General features: G+C 40.1%; 2 protein-coding genes across 6 annotated transcripts in view; one reads left to right on the forward strand and one right to left on the reverse strand.

Moving 5' to 3' along the window:
- Nucleotides 1–21,034, reverse strand: part of LOC310718570 (uncharacterized protein) — a 219,197-nt gene that overhangs the window by 80,317 nt on the left and 117,846 nt on the right. The window lies entirely within an intron of this gene.
- The window catches only part of susd2 (sushi domain containing 2), a 32,001-nt gene that overhangs the window by 1,357 nt on the left and 9,610 nt on the right, over nucleotides 1–21,034 (forward strand). The window contains exons 2-13 of one of the 2 annotated variants that reach the window (XM_083527340.1): nucleotides 368–566; nucleotides 2,057–2,205; nucleotides 2,289–2,456; nucleotides 2,674–2,848; nucleotides 3,212–3,413; nucleotides 4,308–4,393; nucleotides 4,539–4,807; nucleotides 4,907–5,050; nucleotides 5,166–5,324; nucleotides 6,766–7,014; nucleotides 10,368–10,646; nucleotides 12,133–12,309. In XM_083527340.1, coding sequence (XP_083383466.1) covers nucleotides 368–566; nucleotides 2,057–2,205; nucleotides 2,289–2,456; nucleotides 2,674–2,848; nucleotides 3,212–3,413; nucleotides 4,308–4,393; nucleotides 4,539–4,807; nucleotides 4,907–5,050; nucleotides 5,166–5,324; nucleotides 6,766–7,014; nucleotides 10,368–10,646; nucleotides 12,133–12,309 — 2,256 coding nt within the window. Of the gene's footprint in view, nucleotides 1–367; nucleotides 567–2,056; nucleotides 2,206–2,288; nucleotides 2,457–2,673; nucleotides 2,849–3,211; nucleotides 3,414–4,307; nucleotides 4,394–4,538; nucleotides 5,051–5,165; nucleotides 5,325–6,765; nucleotides 7,015–10,367; nucleotides 10,647–12,132; nucleotides 12,310–21,034 lie in introns of both variants that reach the window. The other variant, XM_083527339.1, reaches the window with a different exon arrangement.

Genomic DNA, 21,034 nt, shown 5'->3' on the forward strand with positions numbered 1-21,034 from the left:
AAAGAGGAAAACTCATACACACCGTTTCCTTGCTACATGTTGAGCCCATTAATATCAACAGGTGACAATTTTCTAATCTTCAGGTATCTAGTTTGGAGGAGTTTTTTACCTTTGTAGACTCATATTCCTGTTCTTGACTGACAAGGGTGGAACCCGAAGTGGATTTTTGCTATTGTAGCTGATCTAACTCAAGCGTTGAGGTGTTGTGCAATGTTTGTAGGCCATCTGCCTCAAGGGTTCAAGTGTTCACTTTCTTTTTTTTGCACCACATGAGCGCAATGGTGTACACATGTTCCTATTGCAATCCATAGTGAATATATTGTATATGAGGTCTGCCCTGATTCTTCTGTTCATTTCTGTCCTTTAGCTCAGTCCTGCGAGGGGCGCTGTGGTGAAAAGTTGTCGTCCTGTTCCTGCCAACCGACGTGCGAGACCTTGCTGAACTGCTGTACGGATGTGAAACAGTTCTGCCTAGAAATCTCGCCACACTCCGGCTCTCTGCTTGGAGGAACCGACTTTAAACTTCTCAACGTCAAGTTTGACCAGAACCTCAACCTCACCTGCAGGTCAGAAGCGAGTCTGGTTTATTCAGTATCATTATCACAGTGGCAGAACATCAACATGTTGCTACTATGCTTTGCAGTGTTCTCAGATAGATACAACATTTAGCTGTAATCAAGAAACCCAATGAACACAATTCAACAATTCTTCTTTCACTGTAGCCACAACTGCACCACCCACATACGTCGTCTCCTGCAGAAGTCTCGATATTCACCTCATCAAGTGACCTGTTGTTTTCTGTGCATTGCTGTGCATCTTTTTAGTGCATTACATTTTTAACAGGGGATTTGAAATGAATTGTCTAATAAAAATGGTCCCTTTTTGTGCAAATTCCACAGTAAAGAAAACGCAAAAGTGTGAATAGTTTATGAAAAAGCGTAACCGTTTTGACCTTTACTCAAGATGTCTTGAAAAGTCCGTCTTGTAAATGCTCTTGTAATTCAGTATCTGCAACCGAATCGATTCCTTCTCCTCTGTCAGCCGTTGTGGAATGTAAAAAAGGCGAATAAATCCACATGGATGTATTTGAGCGTGTGCAGTTTACGACATCCAGTTCACGAGCTCTGATTAGTGCGCTCTCTGACCGTCCAATCAAAGGATGTGAAAATGCTGATGTTATTGGATGCCTTCTAGAGGGCTTCGGATTCAGAGACTCGCAATCCGATTGCAACAAGCAACATGGAATTGAATCAATAGGACGTCTGCAGTATTTACAGTGATAGCTCAAGGCAGATAGATCTGACCCCGGCGACACGTGATGTGATGCTGAAATCTGATTGGATAAAAACTGTAACAAAAAAAAAATTACATACGAGAGAAAAGCTATGAAATAAAGTGAATAGACTATTTGGTTTTTTTTTAACACGTATTAAGACAGAAATGTATTGAAACTCAAGTCAGTGAATCTGATTCTAACCCTTAGGCCTTCCACTGCATGGTACATACACCAGTTTCCTAGATAATGGAAAGCGTATATACAGATATATCAAATAAACTAGAACTTATGTACAGTTATAATAATACAGAGATGATACACAGTGTACAAAGTGGAGAAGAAGTGCATAATGGTTATAGACAGTTATAGTAGAGGAGTAAATTAATGAGACATCTGTGTCACTATCACTATCTGTGTAGTGTACAGTTCAGTAGGATGATGTTTGATGGGGGGGAAGCAGGTCTTTTTTTGAACATCCCATTCACTCTTTTAATAAGCTTCACTCTTCTGGGAAGATGTTCCACTAGATTTTGTGGAAATGTGTGTGAGATTCATTCAGCCACATTCATTCAGGGTGTAGTGTAAGGTCAGGTTCTGATGTTAGTGAGGTGAGGAGCATTGTCGTGCTGAAACAGGTTTAGGTCTCCAGGTTCAAGAGAAGAATCACATATGGCTGGAAAATTCAAACTTTTGTCCATATCGTGTATATGTATATCTATATCTAAAATCTGTGCAAGTTTTAGTCAAACATGTGTAAGGTGTGTGTGTGTGTGTGTGTAGGTTTAAATCCGAGATTACGACGCAGGGCTATGTAGATGCAGAAGGTGTGGGTCACTGTATCTCTCCTCTGCTCTTCGAGTCCGGCTGGATCCCGTTTAAGGTTTCCACCGATGGACAGAACTATACACGAGCTGGACGATGGCTCTCAGGTCAGACCCGCATCTTTGTGTTACAGATAATTAGGTCATTTCATGGTGTAATATTATATGTGTTCGGTCTGTTGTGATATCAGTGCACCACAGTAAGCTGGATTTGATGTATAAGCTCCTCCTGGTGAACGGGACGCACTGGCAGTATTACGGTACTCCGGGCGTCTCAGGGGTTCTGATGATGGTGTGGAATTCATCGCTAATTAAAGCAGAGAGAGTAAACGTCGAGCTGTGGGGCTATGACGAGTTCGGTAAGTAGAGCCGAAACCATTTTTACAGAAGTATTTTATTTATGCAATTGAGCACTTTTGAGTAGCAGGGGCTTACACGGTGGTGCTGGGATTTGAACCCACAACTTTTCTAACTGAAGTTGAAGATCTTAACCACTTAGCTACCAAAATCTCAGAATAGTTTCTGGTCCAATTTTTTTTAAATATACCCAACGTGACTTTTTCCTTCTGATCGCAGGAACGCCGTATTCTGATCAGTGGAGGGCCGAGTGGAGGTATCTGTACACTGTTGGAAGGAACGTGACCAATAAAGGGGTCTTCAGTTTCGTCCCAACGGCCAGTAAAATGCCCCTGGCGCAGTGGCACATGGGCAGCATGAGGGTCGGTCCGAGCACCGAACCTGATGGCGCATGGTACGATTTTAACCTTTCGTTTGTGCTCAGCTTTGTGTTCATCCACAGTGAGACCCTCCATGTTTTGAAGGAAGGGGGACCTGATTGCTTCACACCAATGTTTCATTCATATTTAAAACTTTATGATCGCACAGATGGTGCAGGACGGTTTAAAGTAAAATATATTTTTGATGACATTGGTCTTTTGTGAAGAATATTTTTATTGTTCTAGGATTAGATCTCTGATATACTATGATGTAATCTAATAAATGTATAATAAGTGTTTACTATTATAATGTAAGTCTGAAAGCGAAACTTAAATGATGTCAGATCTTTTCGCACTTTTTTAAGATAAGAACCAACAACATTTGTGTGTGTGTGTAGGAACGTGAACGCTCTGTGGAATGGTGATCATGCTCTGGCGTATCACCTAGAGGAGACCTTCAGGAAAGACTCTGCAGCTTGGGCTTTGGAGAAGTGCCTAAAATGGGATGAAGAGGAAAAACTGATGCCCAGTTTCCTGCCTGAGATCATCGATTGCCCCTGCACGCTGGCACAGGCCCGAGCCGACACGGGCAGATTCCATGTGAGAACAAAATCAAATTTAATATACAACCCCAATTCCATAAAGCAAATCTCATAAATCCATATTCTATTTATAATAAAACAAAAAACTAAGAATGTATTCTTTATATTCTAAGAAAAACATCAGGTCATTTTGAATTTGATGGCTGCAACACGTCTTTAAAATAAAAGTTGGGACAGGGCCGTGTTTACAGCTGTGTTGTGTCATGTCTTCTGTCAGTATACATCTGGAAACCAAGGACACCAGTTGCTGAAGTTTTGCGAGAGGAATGTTGTCCCATATGTGTCTGATATAGTATTCTAACTGCTCAGCAGTTTTGGGTGTTCTTTGTTGTGTTTTTCATTTTATGACGTGCCAAATGCTTTCAAATGTTGAAAGGTCTAGATGGCAGGCAGGTCAGTTCAGCACCCGGGCTCTTTTACTAGAAGTCATGCTATTGCTATTGTGCAGACAATGTCCTTTGTTGAATCGCTTTACAAATAAAAATTAATTAAATTGAATTTTTATTCCTCCAATAGTAGGCTGTGGAGACTCTTTAAAGTAATATCTTAAGAACGAGAAGTACATTCTTTGAAGAATTGATCATTATAATCAACACACCAACTGATTAGATTTTTAAAACTGATTTACACAGGGTCAAGGTCAGAGCAAGGTCAAATGGTTATTCTTTAAAGTGAATTTTAAGGCATCCAAATTAATGACCAAAGAATTTTATTGGAATGGAGTGCTTTGTTATTTTTTTTTATCTTTTCTACATTATTTCAAATTATTGATTGGAAATAAATGTGTATTTTATAATTCAGGAGCAGGAACATTTTAATCTGTACATTTGTGAAAGAAATTGGTTAATAATGAGTTTTTCCAATAGTAAATATTGCATTTTGATCTTTTCAGACTGACTACGGCTGTGATATTGAGAAAGGCAGTAAGTGCACTTATCATCCTGGAGCTGTGCACTGCGTTAGAGCCATTCAGGGCAGGTAACACACACACACACACACACACACACACACACACACACACACACACACACACACACACACACACACACACACAGTGTCTGCTTTATACCTCATCACCCCTAAAGAAGAGCACAATATTTTATTTCTCCTCCTTTGTCTGCAGTCCAAAGTACGCAGCCGGACAGCAGTGTTGTTACGACAAAACTGGAGCTCAGGTTCTCACGAGCGACTCGATCGGAGGAAGTACCCCGGACCGAGGGCATGACTGGGGGTCACCACCGTATAAAAAGCCCCCTAAAATCCCAGGATTTTCTCACTGGAAGTATGACGTGATCACATTTTACTATTGCTGCCTGTGGTCCGATAACTGTGACTATTATTTCACACATCGGCCCTCTAGCGACTGCAGGACGTACAAGCCTCCTAAAGCAGGTACGGAAAAGATTTTCCGTTTATATCATGGAACTACCAGAATTTTCATTTATTTTCTGGAGCATCAGGCTTACGTGATTTTTAAATTTTTTCTTTCAGCATCTGTTCTTGGTGATCCTCACTTCATCACATTCGACGGTTCCAGGTACACGTTTAATGGTAAAGGGGAATACGTTCTGCTTAACTCATCAAAGTTCCAGCTGACAGTGCAGGGCAGAACCGAGCCGATGAAATCAGAGAATGGTAAAATTACTGAAATTTTCAACGTTTTATTCTGAAAATCACCTCATTTAATCAGTGTTTAAAACCTTCTTGAATTCATCACATCACAACAACTACATCTTTTTTTTCCTTTAAGGCTCTGTCATCAAGGTGACGCGTCTCTCCTCAGTGGCCATGAAGGAGAATGACTCGGATGTCATTGAGGTGCGTCTCACAGATAACCCAGATCGCCTGCAGGTCCTGCAGAACCAACGGGTGCTTAGTTTCTCCGAACAGACCTGGATGGATCTTGAAGGTGAGACCATAATTACTGATTCCAGACCAGGTTTGGGCTTTCACGTTCCAAACTGCAGAAGATTATGGGATGGAGCAGAGATTATCTGGAACAAGCAATGTGCATGACACTGCTTCTAGAACAGTCCTTAGGGTTTTTTTTTTTTTTTTAATTTATTGATTCTAGAGCATTTATAGAATTGACGTGTGTTGGTTCTTCAACACTTCAAATCTTGATATTGGTTGTGTGTTAATACTGAAACTGTTCTACGAATTCTGATATTGGTTTCAGAACATTTATGGTGTTGATGTGTACAACATTTGGTGTGCTTGTTCTAGAGCATTCCTAAGCTTCAGCACATGTTGGGTGTTTGTAATCTTGGTATTGGTGGGTTGTGGATTCTAGAACCATTCTAAGCATTAAAATATTGGTTCCAGAAAGTTTATTGTTTTGGTTTGCGCCGCTTTTAATACATTCTGAAACCGCACTATTTGTTGTGTTTGTTTTAGAGCATTCCCAAACTTGAGCATATGCTGTGTGTTGGCTCTAAAACATTTCTGATCTTGATATTTCTTTGTTTGTTTGTTTTAGAACATTTCTATTCTTGGTACAAATTTGGTTGTTATTTATAAAACAATGCTACAATAAAGTTAGTTTCAGACCAATGAACTATGCATTTTAATATTGGTTCCAGAAGGTTTATATTGTTGGTGTTTGTTCTAGAGCAATCCTAAGCTTAGGCATATGTTGTGTGTTGCTCTAAAACATTTTCACCTTGGGTATGGGTTATGTGTTGGTTCTAGAATATTCATAAGCTTGGTCGTTGTTGTGTGTTGATTCTAGAACATTCCTAGTCTTAAACATGAGTGTTTGTTTTAAAATAAACCTTCAGTATTGATTGTATTAATTGCTGGTTGTTGGTTTTTGAGCAATGCAATGCTTTAAGCTTTTACATGCTACGCTCCATGTGAGTTTTAGAATGTTTACAAACAAAGGTACATCATTTTTATTTTAAATTTTTTAAGTTAAAATCCTGAACAAATCCTGAGCATGCTTTGCATTGCTTCTAGAATGTATCACATTCTTGAGCATTGGTTCTATAGCAATTGTAAGCCATATTGCATTTTGTTTTTACATTTGAAGACCCAGTGCCTAAACCTTGTTGCCTGTTGGTTCTTGAATGTTTCAAAAGGTGGCACTTAGTTTCCTGTTTGTTCTAGAACAGTCATGTCTTTATGTATGGTTACAGCACATTGAAAGCTATGGTGCATTTGTTCTAGAGCATTTCTAAGCCATTTAATATAGATTCCAGGGCACGTACACCATTTAAAAATTTTGAAGGCACTCTAGAGCATTCCATGCATTCCAAACAAGACCTGTTTACTTTTAAATTTAAAACTGTGTTTTGCTTTGGAACACAAAACACATTCCTCAATGCAAATCTTTGTCTCATGCCTTCTAGGTGTGTTCGTATTCTCAGCAGTACCCCAGAACGTCACAGTGATGTTCCCCTCAGGTGCCGGGGTCGAGGTCAGAGGTCGTGGAGGGCTCATGACCCTGACTGTTTTACTGCCACAGGAGTTTCAGGAGCAAACGCAGGGCCTGCTGGGGAAAATGAACGACAATCCTGAGGACGATTTGACCTCAAGCAATGGGACGGTTTTGGAAGAAGGCAGCAGCGCTCAGGACATTTTCATTTTCGGAGCAGGATGTGAGGTTTTTTTTCTCCCAAATCAAATTCTGATAAATAATATAGACACATCATTATCATTATCGCTTGTACATTTCAAACCTCCTCCACAAAAGAAAACTTCATGTTAATAATGAACTGAAACCGTTGCAGTGTGGAAATTATGTGTTCTGAAATTTCTCTGTGTAGAAATCTGGATAGTGGATAGATCTAGATCAATTTTGTCTTTTCCGGTTTTCTCGTGACCTCGACTCAGTTTTCTCCACACGCCCGCTGCCACAAGAGAGATTGTGGGGGGGTCGCGGGGCAATATATCCAACATCAATTTTTTAAGTCCTGTACTGCTATATAATGTCATGATTGAGGAAAAAAACCTGCACCAGCACATATATTTGAAATTTATAGTACAATCAATATTGGTAATTTTTATTGATATTGATATAATAAATCCTCTTAAAGCTCCATTTGTAAACCGTCTCTGAGAGAAAAGGTGCTGTGGGAATAAGATAAAGACGTAAAGTTGATCTATTTTAATGACATGCTATTACGCTCTAGTAGAATCTCATAAAAAAAAAAAACAAAAAAAAAAAACACGAGTTTTATAACTTTCTATTGGAAGCCATAAATCAGATGTTTTCTGTACAGAGTGAGAATTTATGACCTTGTTATAACGTAGCAATCCAGTTCAAGGTCTACACATGTTCACTGCGTTCATACACGTTATCTCAACTTGGCTGATGTAACAAACGATACAGCATATACAGGCGTATTTGATCCAGACACGTGATCCAGGCGCAGTCTGTTCAACTTGTGCTGTGTACTCTACTGTAACTAAATTTGAGCAGCCTGGACGGCTCTGAGAAATCTGAAACACATACTGTATAACCAGAGCCGAGAGAAAAATCTTTACGAAATAGCAGCGATGCAGAAGGATGACTGCCTGCTAGCTTGTGTAAACGTGCTGATTCTAATTTTAATTCATCAGGTCATATAATAATTATAATAAATATATTTGGTACAGAAACACACAAACATTTTTGTTTTTTAAATAACATTTTATACGAAAGGAAAAAAATCCTGTTTATTGAATATTTTTGCGAAAGAAAAATTCAGTCAGAACTTCTAACAGTAACTAGATACACGGATGGATGGATGGATGGATGGATGGATGGATGGACATATAAGCAGATAGATAGATGGATAGATTGATGAATGGTTATACATACGAACAGATAGGTGGATGAATGGGTGGATGGATGAATAGATTTATATATGTATGTATGTATGTATGGATGGATGGATGGATGGATGGATGGATGGACATACAAGCAGATGGATGGGTGGATAGATTGGATGGATTAATGGATAGGCATATAAGCAGATGGATGGATGGATGGATGGATGGATAGATAAATGGACAGACATACAAGCAGATGGATGGATGGATGGATGGATGGATGGATGGATGGATGGATGGACAGACATAGAAGCAGATGGATGGATAGATGGGTGGATGGATGGATGGATGGATGGATGGATGGATGGATGGATGGATAGTCTCCTAATAGTTTTATGCAGTGTAAATTGGTCATTACACTTAACTTAATACCCAGCCACTGCTTACAGTGAGGAAAATAAGTATTTGAACACCCTGCTATTTTGCAAGTTCTCCCATTTAGGAGGGGTCTAAAATTGTCATCGTAGGTGCATGTCTACTGTGAGAGACATAATCTAAAAACAAAAATCCAGAAATCACAATATATGATTTTTTAACTATTTGTTTGTATGATACAGCTGCAAATAAGTATTTGAACACCTGAGAAAGTCAATGTTAATATTTGGTACAGGAGCCTTTGTTTGCAATTACAGAGGTCAAATGTTTCCTGTAGTTTTTCACCAGGTTTGCACACACTGCAGGAGGGATTTTGGCCCACTCCTCCACACAGATCTTCTCTAGATCAGTCACGTTTCTGGCCTGTCGCTGAGAAACACGGAGTTTGAGCTCCCTCCAAAGATTCTCTATTGGGTTTAGGTCTGGAGACTGGCTAGACCATGCCAGGACCTTGATATGCTTCTTACAGAGCCACTCCTTGGTTATCCTGGCTGTGTGCTTCGGGTCATTGTCATGTTGGAAGACCCAGCCTCGACCCATCTTCAATGCTCTAACTGGGGGAAGGAGGTTGTTCCCCAAAATCTCGCAATACATGGCCTCTGTCATCCTCTCCTTAATACATTGCAGTCGCCCTGTCCCATGTGCAGAAAAACACCCCCAAAGCATGATGCTACCACCCCCATGCTTCATAGTAGGGATGGTGTTCTTGGGATGGTACCCATCATTCTTCTTCCTCCAAACACGTTTAGTGGAATTATGACCCAAAAGTTCTATTTTGGTCTCATTTGACCACATGACTTTCTCCTATGACTCCTCTGGATCATCCAAATGGTCATTGGCAAACTTAAGACGTGCCTGGACATGTGCTGGTTTAAGCAGGGGAACCTTCCGTGCCATGCATGATTTCAAACCATGACGTCTTAGTGTATTACCAACAGTAACCTTGGAAACGGTGGTCCCAGCTCTTTTCAGGTCATTGACCAGCTCCTCCCGTGTAGTTCTGGGCTGATTTCTCACCTTCCTTGGGATCATTGAGACCCCACGAGGTGAGATCTTGCATGGAGCCCCAGTCCGAGGGAGATTGACAGTCATGTTTAGCTTCTTCCATTTTCTAATGATTGCTCCAACAGTGGACCTTTTTTCACCAAGCTGCTTGGCAATTTCCCCGTATCCCTTTCCAGTCTTGTGGAGGTGTACAATTTTGTCTCTAGTGTCTTTGGACAGCTCTTTGGTCTTGGCCATGTTAGTAGTTGGATTCTTACTGATTGTATGGGGGTGGACAGGTGTCTTTATGCAGCTAACGACCTCAGACAGGTGCATCTAATTTAGGATAATAAATGTAGTGGAGGTGGACATTTTAAAGGCAGACTAACAGGTCTTTGAGGGTCAGAATTCTAGCTGATAGACAGGTGTTCAAATACTTATTTGCAGCTGTTTCATACAAATAAATAGTTTAAAAATCATATATTGTGATTTCTGGATTTTTTTTTTAGATTATGTCTCTCACAGTGGACATGCACCTACAATGACAATTTCAGACCACTCCATGATTTCTAAGTGGGAGAACTTGCAAAATAGCAGGGTGTTCAAATACTTATTTTCCTCACTGTATATGTTACATACACACACACACACACACACACACACACACACACACACACACACACGCACACATTTGAATGTATGTGTTCTGTATGTGTGGTATTATTGTTGCTATAATGCTTTCAGCCAATAGAAACACTCTGTTCTGTTTTTCCTCCAGGGGCCGTTACAAACGAGTCATCTCTCTTCACCTATGACTCAGAGCACCTCCTGAACGAGTACAACTTCTCCCCGAAGCACGATCCCTCATTCATCCCGCACTTCTCTGTGAATGAGGACACGTCCGATCCGCTCCTGAGTCCCACGCTGAAGATGTGTGTAGGAGACGGAGCTCAGTTCTGTAAATACGACACGCTAAGCACTCGCAGTCTGGAGGTGGGAAACGAGACGCTGCATGCCGTGCGAGCCTACACAGCCATGACGCAGGACCTGCGGCCTGGTGAGAGAAAACCCAATAAACCCTGGGAATAATTATACACCAGTGTCAGTATTTATGTTCATTATATTCTTAACAGAGACTGCAGAGATTTTACTGCAACAGCATACACTTACATTAGCCTAATGTTTATGCTGAAATAAATCCAGTCCAATTCTAGATATTAAAGAGACACAGAGGGACATCAGGGACCACATATTAGGGGACATAGGGCCATGGAGGGATGCACAGGGTCAAACAGGTTCACACACAAACACTTATAGCTGATTGGCAGGGGACATACAGGCTCACAAAGGGTCTTATAGGGCTCATGCAGGGACACGAAGAGACACATAAGGGCACACAGGATCATTTAGGGCTCTTACAGGGACACACGGGGTCTTATAGGGTTCATGCAGTGTCACACAGGATCACGTAAAGTCTCACAGGAGCTAGGGGGGTCATGCAAGGTCTTATAGGGTTCATGCAGGGTTGCATAGGGACATACAGGGTCATGCAGGGTTCCAATGGGTCACACCAGGTCTTAAAGGGTTCATTCAGGGTCACAGAGGGACGTACAAGTTCTTGTAGGATTCATACAGGGTCACACAAGGACACACAGGGTTATGCAGGGTCTTATCGGCTTCATGCAGGGACACACAGGGTTATGCAGGGTCTTATCGGCTTCACGCAGGGTCTTATAGGATTTATACAGGGTCACACAGGGTCACGCAGGGTCACAGAGAGACATACAAGTTCTTGTAGGATTCATACAGGGTCTTATAGGGTTCATGCTGGTTCATGCAGGGTCTTATAGGATTTACACAGGGTCACACAGGGTCTTATAGGATTCATGCAGGGTCTTATAGGATTCATGCAGGGTCTTATAGGATTCATGCATTTTCTTATAGGACTTATACAAGGACACACAGGGTCATGAAGGGTCTTATCAGGTTCATGCATGGTTCCAAAGGATCATGTAACGTCTTATAGGGTTAGAACACTTACGGGTCACCAGGGACACACAGGATCATACAGGCTCACACAGTGTATCATATGGTTCATGCAGGGACACATAAGGATCTTTGAGGACACACGGTCACATTGAGACACACAGGATTACACAAGAGCATCCGGGACAGTATCAGTGCTGACATGCCAGACCACAAACCTTTATAACCTCTAATCATAAAGTCACGTCTCTTCATGTTTCTTCTCCTCACACTTACCTTATCAGAACCTCTGATCAGAACATTGGATCAGTTCAGACTTTCAAATCTCTTATCAGTGTTTTCGGTGTCACTCCTCAGAGATCCCATCACTATAACCTTTAACCTTTTATCTCTCAGACCAACACAACCACACTGGAGCATTACAGCGATCAGGGATTTCTGTACATTAAACTTCCTGATCCTTTCCTCCTCATGCTGTGTGAATAAAACATCACTTCACACTTCGTCTGGAAGTTTGTGATGACGTTGTTTGACCTTCACGTTGTTCCGCCCCGCAGTGGTGTCCTGTGGCTGGCTAAAGCCGCCCCTGTACGGGAACAAAGAAGGAACGCTGTATTTGGAGATGGCTGTTGTCAGATTCTCCTGTAACCCTGGTTACCGGCTGTACGGCTCACAGGAGCGTGTGTGTAAGGAAGACGGACGTTGGTCAGGGGACGAGACACACTGTGTTTCAGGTGAGCAGGGGATCAGTGCTCTCTAACATACTGTAGCACCATCTAACTTTATATACACATCATAAGATCATAATATAGAGGTTATAAACATAATACAATATAATAACATGATAAGTACATTAAATACATACAAAAAAAAAAGAATGCTGTTTATTTATTTGGTATTATTAATACAATCATAGCCTATTTATATTCAAAAACAATCTCTTTTATTATTTATGTATTTACAATTTTATTAATTAGTTCATTTGTTCAGTCGTTTATTTTTATTACTTCTTCATTTATGAAAAACTATTCTTTTCCTTTTTAATTATACATGGCTTTATAATGTAATTTATTTATTCATTCGTATTAATATAATTATATCCTAAATATTATCAAAAACTAATCTTTTTTATTTTATTTTTTTAATTGCTTTTAATTTGTTTGTTTATTTATTTATTTAATTTATTCTAATTTTTTTCCCACCGTTATTTCTATTTATTTTTTATTCTACTTATTATCAAGAATTTATTATTATAATTTTAAAAAGTATTTATTATCATAAACTATTCTTTTACTTGTTTATTAGTTTTTTAATGCTATTTATTATATTGAGTCATTTATTTGGTATCATTAATATAATTATAACCTATTAATTATCAAAAACAATAAGTCATTCATTCATTCATTATTTGTATTATTATAACAGCTCCTGAGTGTCTCTGTGTGTCTGTATTTTTTTACAAATTCTGCTGTGCTCAGCAGGTCCTAGTCGTAATTCCCACTATGACCCTGGTGATATTTTTGCCTCGTTCTCTGTAGTTTCTAGTGTAATTCACTGAAACAAACACTATGTGGCAGTGTTTACTCACTCTGAAGGTCATGTAACTCCAGACTCGTCTCCTTAATGACCTGAGCTGAATCAGATGTGTTAGTGCTGGGAAACGCTGAAGTATGTAGAGCATGGGGTTCCCATTTCTATTTTATTCTGTGCGACAAAATCGGTAATGTAAAGATTTTCTTGACCAAACAAATAAATAAATGTCCAGATGTTCCACTTTAATTTCATAAAAAATTCCTCCCTTAGCATGAAGAACAAACAGCTACACGCTCTCAGCATCCGGACACTTCGTTTCTCCAAATGTTCAGCTGAAATATTTCGATGTGCCTCTTGTAAAACTTGCCAAAGATGTTCTTGACCAGTTGGAGATTCCTTTCTGACCTTGTGATCCAGTTCATCCCAGAGCAGTTCAATAGGTGTGGTGACTGGGCAGGTCGTTCCATGAGCTCGGACGTACGCTTCGCTTGTTGTATGGTGAAGTCGGTTCCTCTGAGCCGCAGTCCAGGTGTGATGGTGAAGTATGGAATGGTTGCCATGTTGGTTCAGGATTCCTTTCACTTCCTGGAATAAGTCTCCAACCTTCCCTGCAACAAAACAACCCCAAACCATTATTCCTCCACCTCCATGTGTGACTGTGGGGGCGAGACAGTTTATTAACATCTTCTCTCCTGTTCTCCGACAAGTTCTTCTGTTCGAGAACATCACATTCGGGCTCCAGAACTTCTTGCACTCAATTTGTCCAATTCTCGCGTGAGTTTATTCCGTTTCAGGAACATGCACGTGTCTCGAAAACCATACAAAACTCACACTTTTGACAGGTTCAGTATACAAAAACATATCCAGTGTATATCTTGTGCATTCTGTTTATTGTCCGGGTCAATATGACATTTGATTCCAAAGAGATTTTTATCAGTGTGTGTTAAGTCGAGGCAGCTCACAGGAGTGTGTGATGGTGTGTTATGGTAAACATTAAGTCCTGTTGCCCAACTCCAGACTTGGGAATAGAAATGGGAACCCCATGCTCTACATACTTCAGCGTTTCCCAGCACAAACACATCTGATTCAGCTCAGGTCATTAAGGAGACGAGTCTGGAGTTAAAGCCGAGAGAACGCAGCGGCGTGAGATACCTCACCAGTGCCAAGTCAGATGGCTCCACTGAAAGCTCTTAGCAGTACAGAGAAACACCTTCAACACTACAGGTAGTTGATGCGTACAGTATATATGTACAGTACAGTGTTTATTCAGTCGAACTGGGCATCCGTAATCGTGAGTCATTTGAAGTACGGAGGAAAATTGTTCCATTTGGACATTCGTTCTCGTGGGAATTTCTGCTCACTTTTTACTTCATGCCACAGATGTTTGAGAGGATTGACATGTCGGGGCTCAACCTCTGGGACGTGTTGAAATCTTCAGATACGCTGCCATGGTTCAGACGATCCTCAGGGGGCAGCGATAACCTACTTTTTTTTTTTTTTCGCACTTATCGGCTTAATGCCTCTGCCACTAGGTGGTGGTCATGTCTGGAGTTAGTTTTTTGTCGTCCCGTTCTTCTCGTTATCATGACTTCACCATAACCATTTTTGGCAGCTAAAAATCACGAGGAAATTGTAGTCGTTGTAATCATTAAATAATAAAAAGAAAAGTTAAATATTATAATTCTGGCCTCTTTGGACTTACGTACTTTTTTGGTTAATTTTATTTTAGGGTTACTTGATATATAAAAAAAATAAATAATTGCAATATTTAGTGCTCGTTTATTGTTTGCTTTAGGTAGTTTTTGTTTATTTCTACCTTCTTCATTTCAATTTCCATTTATGAGATTTGGCAGACGCCTTTATCCACAGCGTCTTACATTAATCTCATTCATATATCCGAGCAGCTACTGGGTTAAGGGCCTTGCTCAGGGGCCCAGGAGTGGCAGCTTAGTGTGGCTGGGATTTGAACTTACAACCTTCAGACACAAAGTCCCAATGCCTTAAATGCCTTGAATGCCTTAACCACAAAGCTCCCACCTCCTCACCTGTATCACTTGGCGCAGATCATTGGCATGGTCAGTGTTTGACTTTGTCTCAGTTATCAGTTCTGTAGGATCAGTCACTCTGATTTTATTTGTAGAGAGATTTTAACAGTGGACATCGTCTCAAAGCAGCAAAGGTATAGAGGTTATATATAAGTTTTATAAAAGACTATAATTTTAGTGCCTATGAGTTTGTTCTCTATAATTGTGTTTATCCATAACGAGTGATCCAGTGGCGACTGTGGAGGAAAAACTCCCTGATGAAACCTTGAGAGGAACTCAAAAGGGGCCCGATCTTCATCTGGGTGGCACCGAAAGTCCATTCATTACAGTTCTATCATTGTTGACGCTTCACTGCTAACTGTTCGTGCAACCTGCGTTCCTGAGCACATTGTAGTAGACTGTTGATAGACTGGGGGTCTTTTGTTGCTTTCATTTCCCTTATTGCTTCTCATCAGTCATTTCTGTTGGTTTTTGTTTAACTTTCCTAAACACCAAAATGCCAGTTTTCTTCACACCGAACAGGACGGATCCATGACTTGTTTTAAAAAGACGTCCGACTTCTCAGACATCATAACGACTTAGCATACTACAATCACGGTCCATTAAAACCCGACGTCTAGCTTTTCTGTTCCGCTCCGAAGCCTTGAATCTGGATGGATTTAGCCTGTTTTCTTCCCCTGAACGTTTTTTAGACTTCTCCTTTGACCTTTTCATTAATTGACCAGCTGTTTTTCTACTTTTTATTTTCACCACTCAACAGATTTCAGTAGGAGATGCTAAAACTGACTCACCCAGCGCTAACCGTTATGCACTGTTTAAAGGTTGAGGCCAATTGCAAACAGGCAGCGCTGCTTCTTCTCAGAAGATTTTCATCAAACGGAATGAAGAGCTCTGAACTGACTCCGTAAGACTTTCTTTTCTACCACCACTTGAGTTCTACAATTTTGGATTCGCATCTCAAAGCACAGCCGAGGATACGATACATTAAAGATCCATACGAAGCAGCTACCGGAGCATTGCGATACGATTCACCTCTTGTTATTCCTGATCCGATTTCCATTCCATTCAACACAATGTGATCCAGTGCGATACGATGCCATGGAATTAAATATGGACCAGATACTTCGCTTTTCTTTCTCTCGTTCAAACAGACAGCAAATCGTAAATTGAGAAAAGTGTTGAGAAAACTATTTGAGAAACATCAATCCACGTATAAACTATTGGTCACTTTCTAATCTACTGATAACTGAAAATGTTATTTCAGTTTTTTCCCAATGCAAGTACGTTCAAAACGATGCATCGTGGTACAAACGCCAACTTTTATCCGATGCGCACTTTTCTAATCGACGCGTCGTTATAAATCTATAAATCTGACCATCCCTAGTAAACATCGCCTAATACTTTTTGCTAAACATTGTGCATTCCAAATACAAAATTTTTATTTTTTTTCCCCCCCAGATAAGCTCATGAACTTATTTGGCAAGACCAAGACTGGGACAAATCCAAGTACAAATGCATACTGGGAGAAAAGTCCCAGTCAATATAAACAAATCAAATCAAGACTGACCTCGAGTCAGCAGACTGCTACATTTCCTATCTTCAGATTGATTGCTTTTTTTTTACCAAATTTCCCCTGTTAAAAAGATTCTCCAATTACAGATCTGTGAAACCGTCATTTTTGAGGCAACAAGGTATTTTGCAGTCTTTGCTACCGGTCAGTCCACCCGTGTATTCACGAAATTCCACCGCCAGCACACCTGGGGCGGCCCTGGGCTTTCTTAATAACTTGAATCAGATGTTCCTCCGATGGATCTTAACTAATAGCTGATGTGCTTCCATGAAAGTTTCTCAACAAATGGCTGCAGGCTGTTATTCTGATATTATACTCATCGTTTTTTATCGCCATGTTCCTGCTTCTGGTTATCTCCTCCTGCTCTGGTGACCTGGTTCCTTTTTTTTTTTTTTTGGTTTGCGTTCATGTTCTATAACCCCTGAGTTTTTTAGAGTCATTAGAGCAGAACCGAACACACACACACACTTCCTTAGTGATATACATCTACAGGACGATTCTGTCCTGAATCAGATCTGGAGCTTTTCCATCAAACACATGAAGATGCTTAGCGAAAACTTGGTTCATTGCCCCTGACCTTTGCCGTGTTTTTAAAGGGAAGTGAAGAAAAAAAAAAACAGGACTGGAAACAAAGATCTAGATATTGTTTTTATTTTGCTTTTATTTTTTTGTTTTTTTTGCTTTAGAATTGACCAAATACAGTATGATACGGATTACACGTACAGTATATACGCCAATCAGCTAGCTATCTATCTATCTATCTATCTATCTATCTATCTATCTATCTATCTATCTATCTATCTATCTATCTATCTATCTATCTATCTATCTATCTATCTATCTATCTATCTCACGCTCTCTTTTGTCTGTCTATCTATCTATCTATCTATCTATCTATCTATCTATCTATCTATCTATCTATCTATCTATCTATCTATCACGCTCTCTTTTGTCTATCTATCTATCTATCTATCTATCTATCTATCTATCTATCTGTCTGTCTGTCTGTCTGTCTGTCTGTCTGTCTGTCTGTCTGTCTGTCTGTCTGTCTGTCTGTCTGTCTGTCTGTCTATCTATCTATCTATCTATCTATCTATCTATCTATCTATCTATCTATCTATCTATCACGCTCTCTTTTGTCTATCTATCTATCTATCTATCTATCTATCTATCTATCTATCTATCTATCTATCTATCTATCTATCTATCTATCTATCTATCTATCTATCTATCTATCTATCTATCTATCTATCATTTATTCTACATTTTTATGTATTGACTTTATTTGGCCAATTTCTTTATTTTATTTTTTTTCTCCATCTTTACTTTTTTATTTGATTTTTTTTTTTTGACTAAAATGTATGCGTTTGTATGTATTTGTCTCCTTATTTATGTATTTATTAATTTATACTCATCATTATTCAATTCTCCATAATTAGCACCATAACTAACAAACAGAAATAAAGGTCTTGAAATAAATAACAATTCCAGACAAAATGAATGGCCAAAAGTTTGCGGACAGAAAATCCCATTCCACATTTAGTCCCCATTTGCTCTTATGTTAACTTCCACTCTTCTGGGAAGATGTTCCACTACATTTTGGAGTGTGTTTGAGGAGAGTGGTGTTAGTTAGGTCATGTAGTGATGCAGGTGAGGTGAGGAGGCCTGGGGTTCAGTCAGCGTTTGCTTTCAACCTTAATAGGGTTGAGGTCAGAGCTCTAGAGCAGGAGATCTTCCACACACTTACAACCTTCATGCTACGGCATCCAAAAAAGTTCTATACAATTGTGTGCCTTCTCATTTAGTGGTAACAGTTTGGGGAAGAACCACATATGACTGAAATCATCAATTGTTCCAATACTTTTGCTTATATAGTGTTTGGTGGAGTACATTGGAGACTGTTCTATATATGGAATATACAAATCTTTAGTTGTAGAAAAAGGATTGTGTTTTGTTAATTAGTTTGTTAAAAATGAAATAATACGGCGTTTCAACCAAACACGCTTCTGTACAAGGATTGTGGATTATGAGGACTCGCGAGTGCAGGGTAAAAACGTTTTTATTATTAACAGGTGGCAGAATCGAAACTTTCAAGGTCAAAGTTTGGTGACTGGGGAACACCATTGGAAGGGCAAATTTATCGTTATTAAGATCCCGGATGGACACAAAGGGGTATTTATACACACAAATTCTAGACGGATCTGCAGACGGCTGAGCCTGGGAGGACACTTGATAGAGAGACATGGGCGAAGACGATGGAAAAGCAAACAATATGATGGAAATAAGGAAGTTCCTCATCTGTCCCATAATAGTCTACGTAGCTATCTCTAGCTAGCTCCTCTGATCTACGAATGCTGCCTAGCTAGGTGGAAACTCCGGCTAGCCTCACTCTACCGGAGGGAAATATTTCCTGACATGAGCTAAATTCACTCCTGACAAAGCTGCTGTTCTAGAAAGTGTATATTATGAGATCGATACGGAGGCGTCAACATTACTGCGAACGTTTCTTCCCAATTGATGCGACTTCAAAAGCAAGACTTCTGTTGTACACTGTGTTTCTCCTTAAAGACTTTTCCTTCTTTCCTATACACCTTTTGTCTCCTTTCTCTCAGCGTCAGTGATGAATGAACCCGAGCTTCTGTTCCGTAGGAGTTTAGCGATTAACGTTCTGAGTGGAAGAAAGGTGAAGTCGATTCTCAGGGATTTAAGGATTTAGAAACGGATCTATTCAGAAGAAAAGGACACTAACAGGTCTGAAGACAACTTGTTGCCTCTCCTTCCGGCTCTCTTTGTCTTTCGTAGCTTCTTTGTTGTCTTTTCTTTTATCTAAGCGATTGAGGAAAAATCCTGCATATCCCAAAATGCCAGATACACTACATGGACAAAACAACTGGGACATCTGACTTATCTGTGGTTCTTTCCCAAACTGTTGCCACAATTACATATGATGTCTTTGGTTGCTGTAGCATGATATTTTCCCTTCATCTCAACTAGGAGCCCCCCAAACCTGTTCCAGCATGATAATGCCCCTGTACATAACGTCAGCTCCATGCAGATGTGCTTAACATGTTTTGGAAGTGTGTGGAAGATCTACTGCTATAGACCCTATTGAACACCTCTGGGATGAATGTGAATGCTGACTGCACCCCAGGCCTTCTCACTTTACCTACATCACTACCTGACTTTACTAACACCCTTGTGGCTGATGAATCTCCACAAAATTTAGTGAAACGTCTTCTCAGAAGAGTGGAGATTATTATTTCAGGAGACTAAATGTGGAATGGGATGAACAAAAGAAACACATACTAACCTTTTGGTAAAGTGTTTGTGGACTGACCCCTCCATTCTTTACCAGTGGTCCACTGATCCCTCCATCTCTCAGTATGCAATAAAAGTAACATGAAGTTGGACGTTCAACCAGATGGTTGCGATTTCAAATCCCTGCTGCACCGAGCTGCTTCTTAACTCTAAACTGTTATAACATTCATATTATGATACAGTTCTTCGGTTCAGTTTTTATTTGTAGAGCGCTTTAAACAATGGACAATGTTTCAAAACAGCTTTGGGAGTGACGATGATGGACAGGTTTAGAAATGAGTTTATTAGAGGGACACAAGGCATGTAGGACGTTTTGGAGACAAGGTGAGGGAGGCGAGATTGAGATGGTATGGACATGTTCAGAGGAGGGACATGGGGTATATTGGTAGAAGAATGCTGAGGATGGAGCCCCCAGGAAGGAGAAAAAGAGGAAGACCAAGGAGGAGGTTTATGGATGTGGTGAGGAAAGACATGCAGGTAGTTTGGGTGAAAGAGGCAGATGCCGAAAGAAGAAGAAAACAATGTATAAGTTTGTTCCTTATAATTGTAAATTTGTCCCTAATGAGGGAGCCAGTGGTGACTTTGGGGGAAAAACTTCCTGAGATGGTGTGAGGAAGAAACCTTGAGAGGAACCAGACTCAAAAAGAAGCCCATCCTCATCTGGGTGGCACCGAATGTCCGTTCAGTATATTTCCATCATTGTTGAGGTGTGCAGTCAGAGGCGATTAAAAGCTACCTGTGGTCTTGAGCCATTGAAGCTGATTGTTGACATAAAAAATACAGTCCAAATCCACTCTTGAGGCTCCCGTGTTGGTCTGTAATCTCAGGGATACACAGGCCGTGGATGCAAAACCATTCTCAGCTGCACAGAGTGGCCTCCAATCGAAGAGAACCCCATATTTAACTTGGCGGAGACGGAGAGAAGAGGGTTGATTGGGAGAGAAATATTGATTATTAAGCAACCTTATTGTTATATAGATGTTAGAGCACCCC

This window comes from Silurus aristotelis, assembly GCF_946808225.1.
Source record: "Silurus aristotelis genome assembly, chromosome: 23".
In the NCBI taxonomy this organism is placed as follows: Eukaryota; Metazoa; Chordata; class Actinopteri; order Siluriformes; family Siluridae; genus Silurus; species Silurus aristotelis.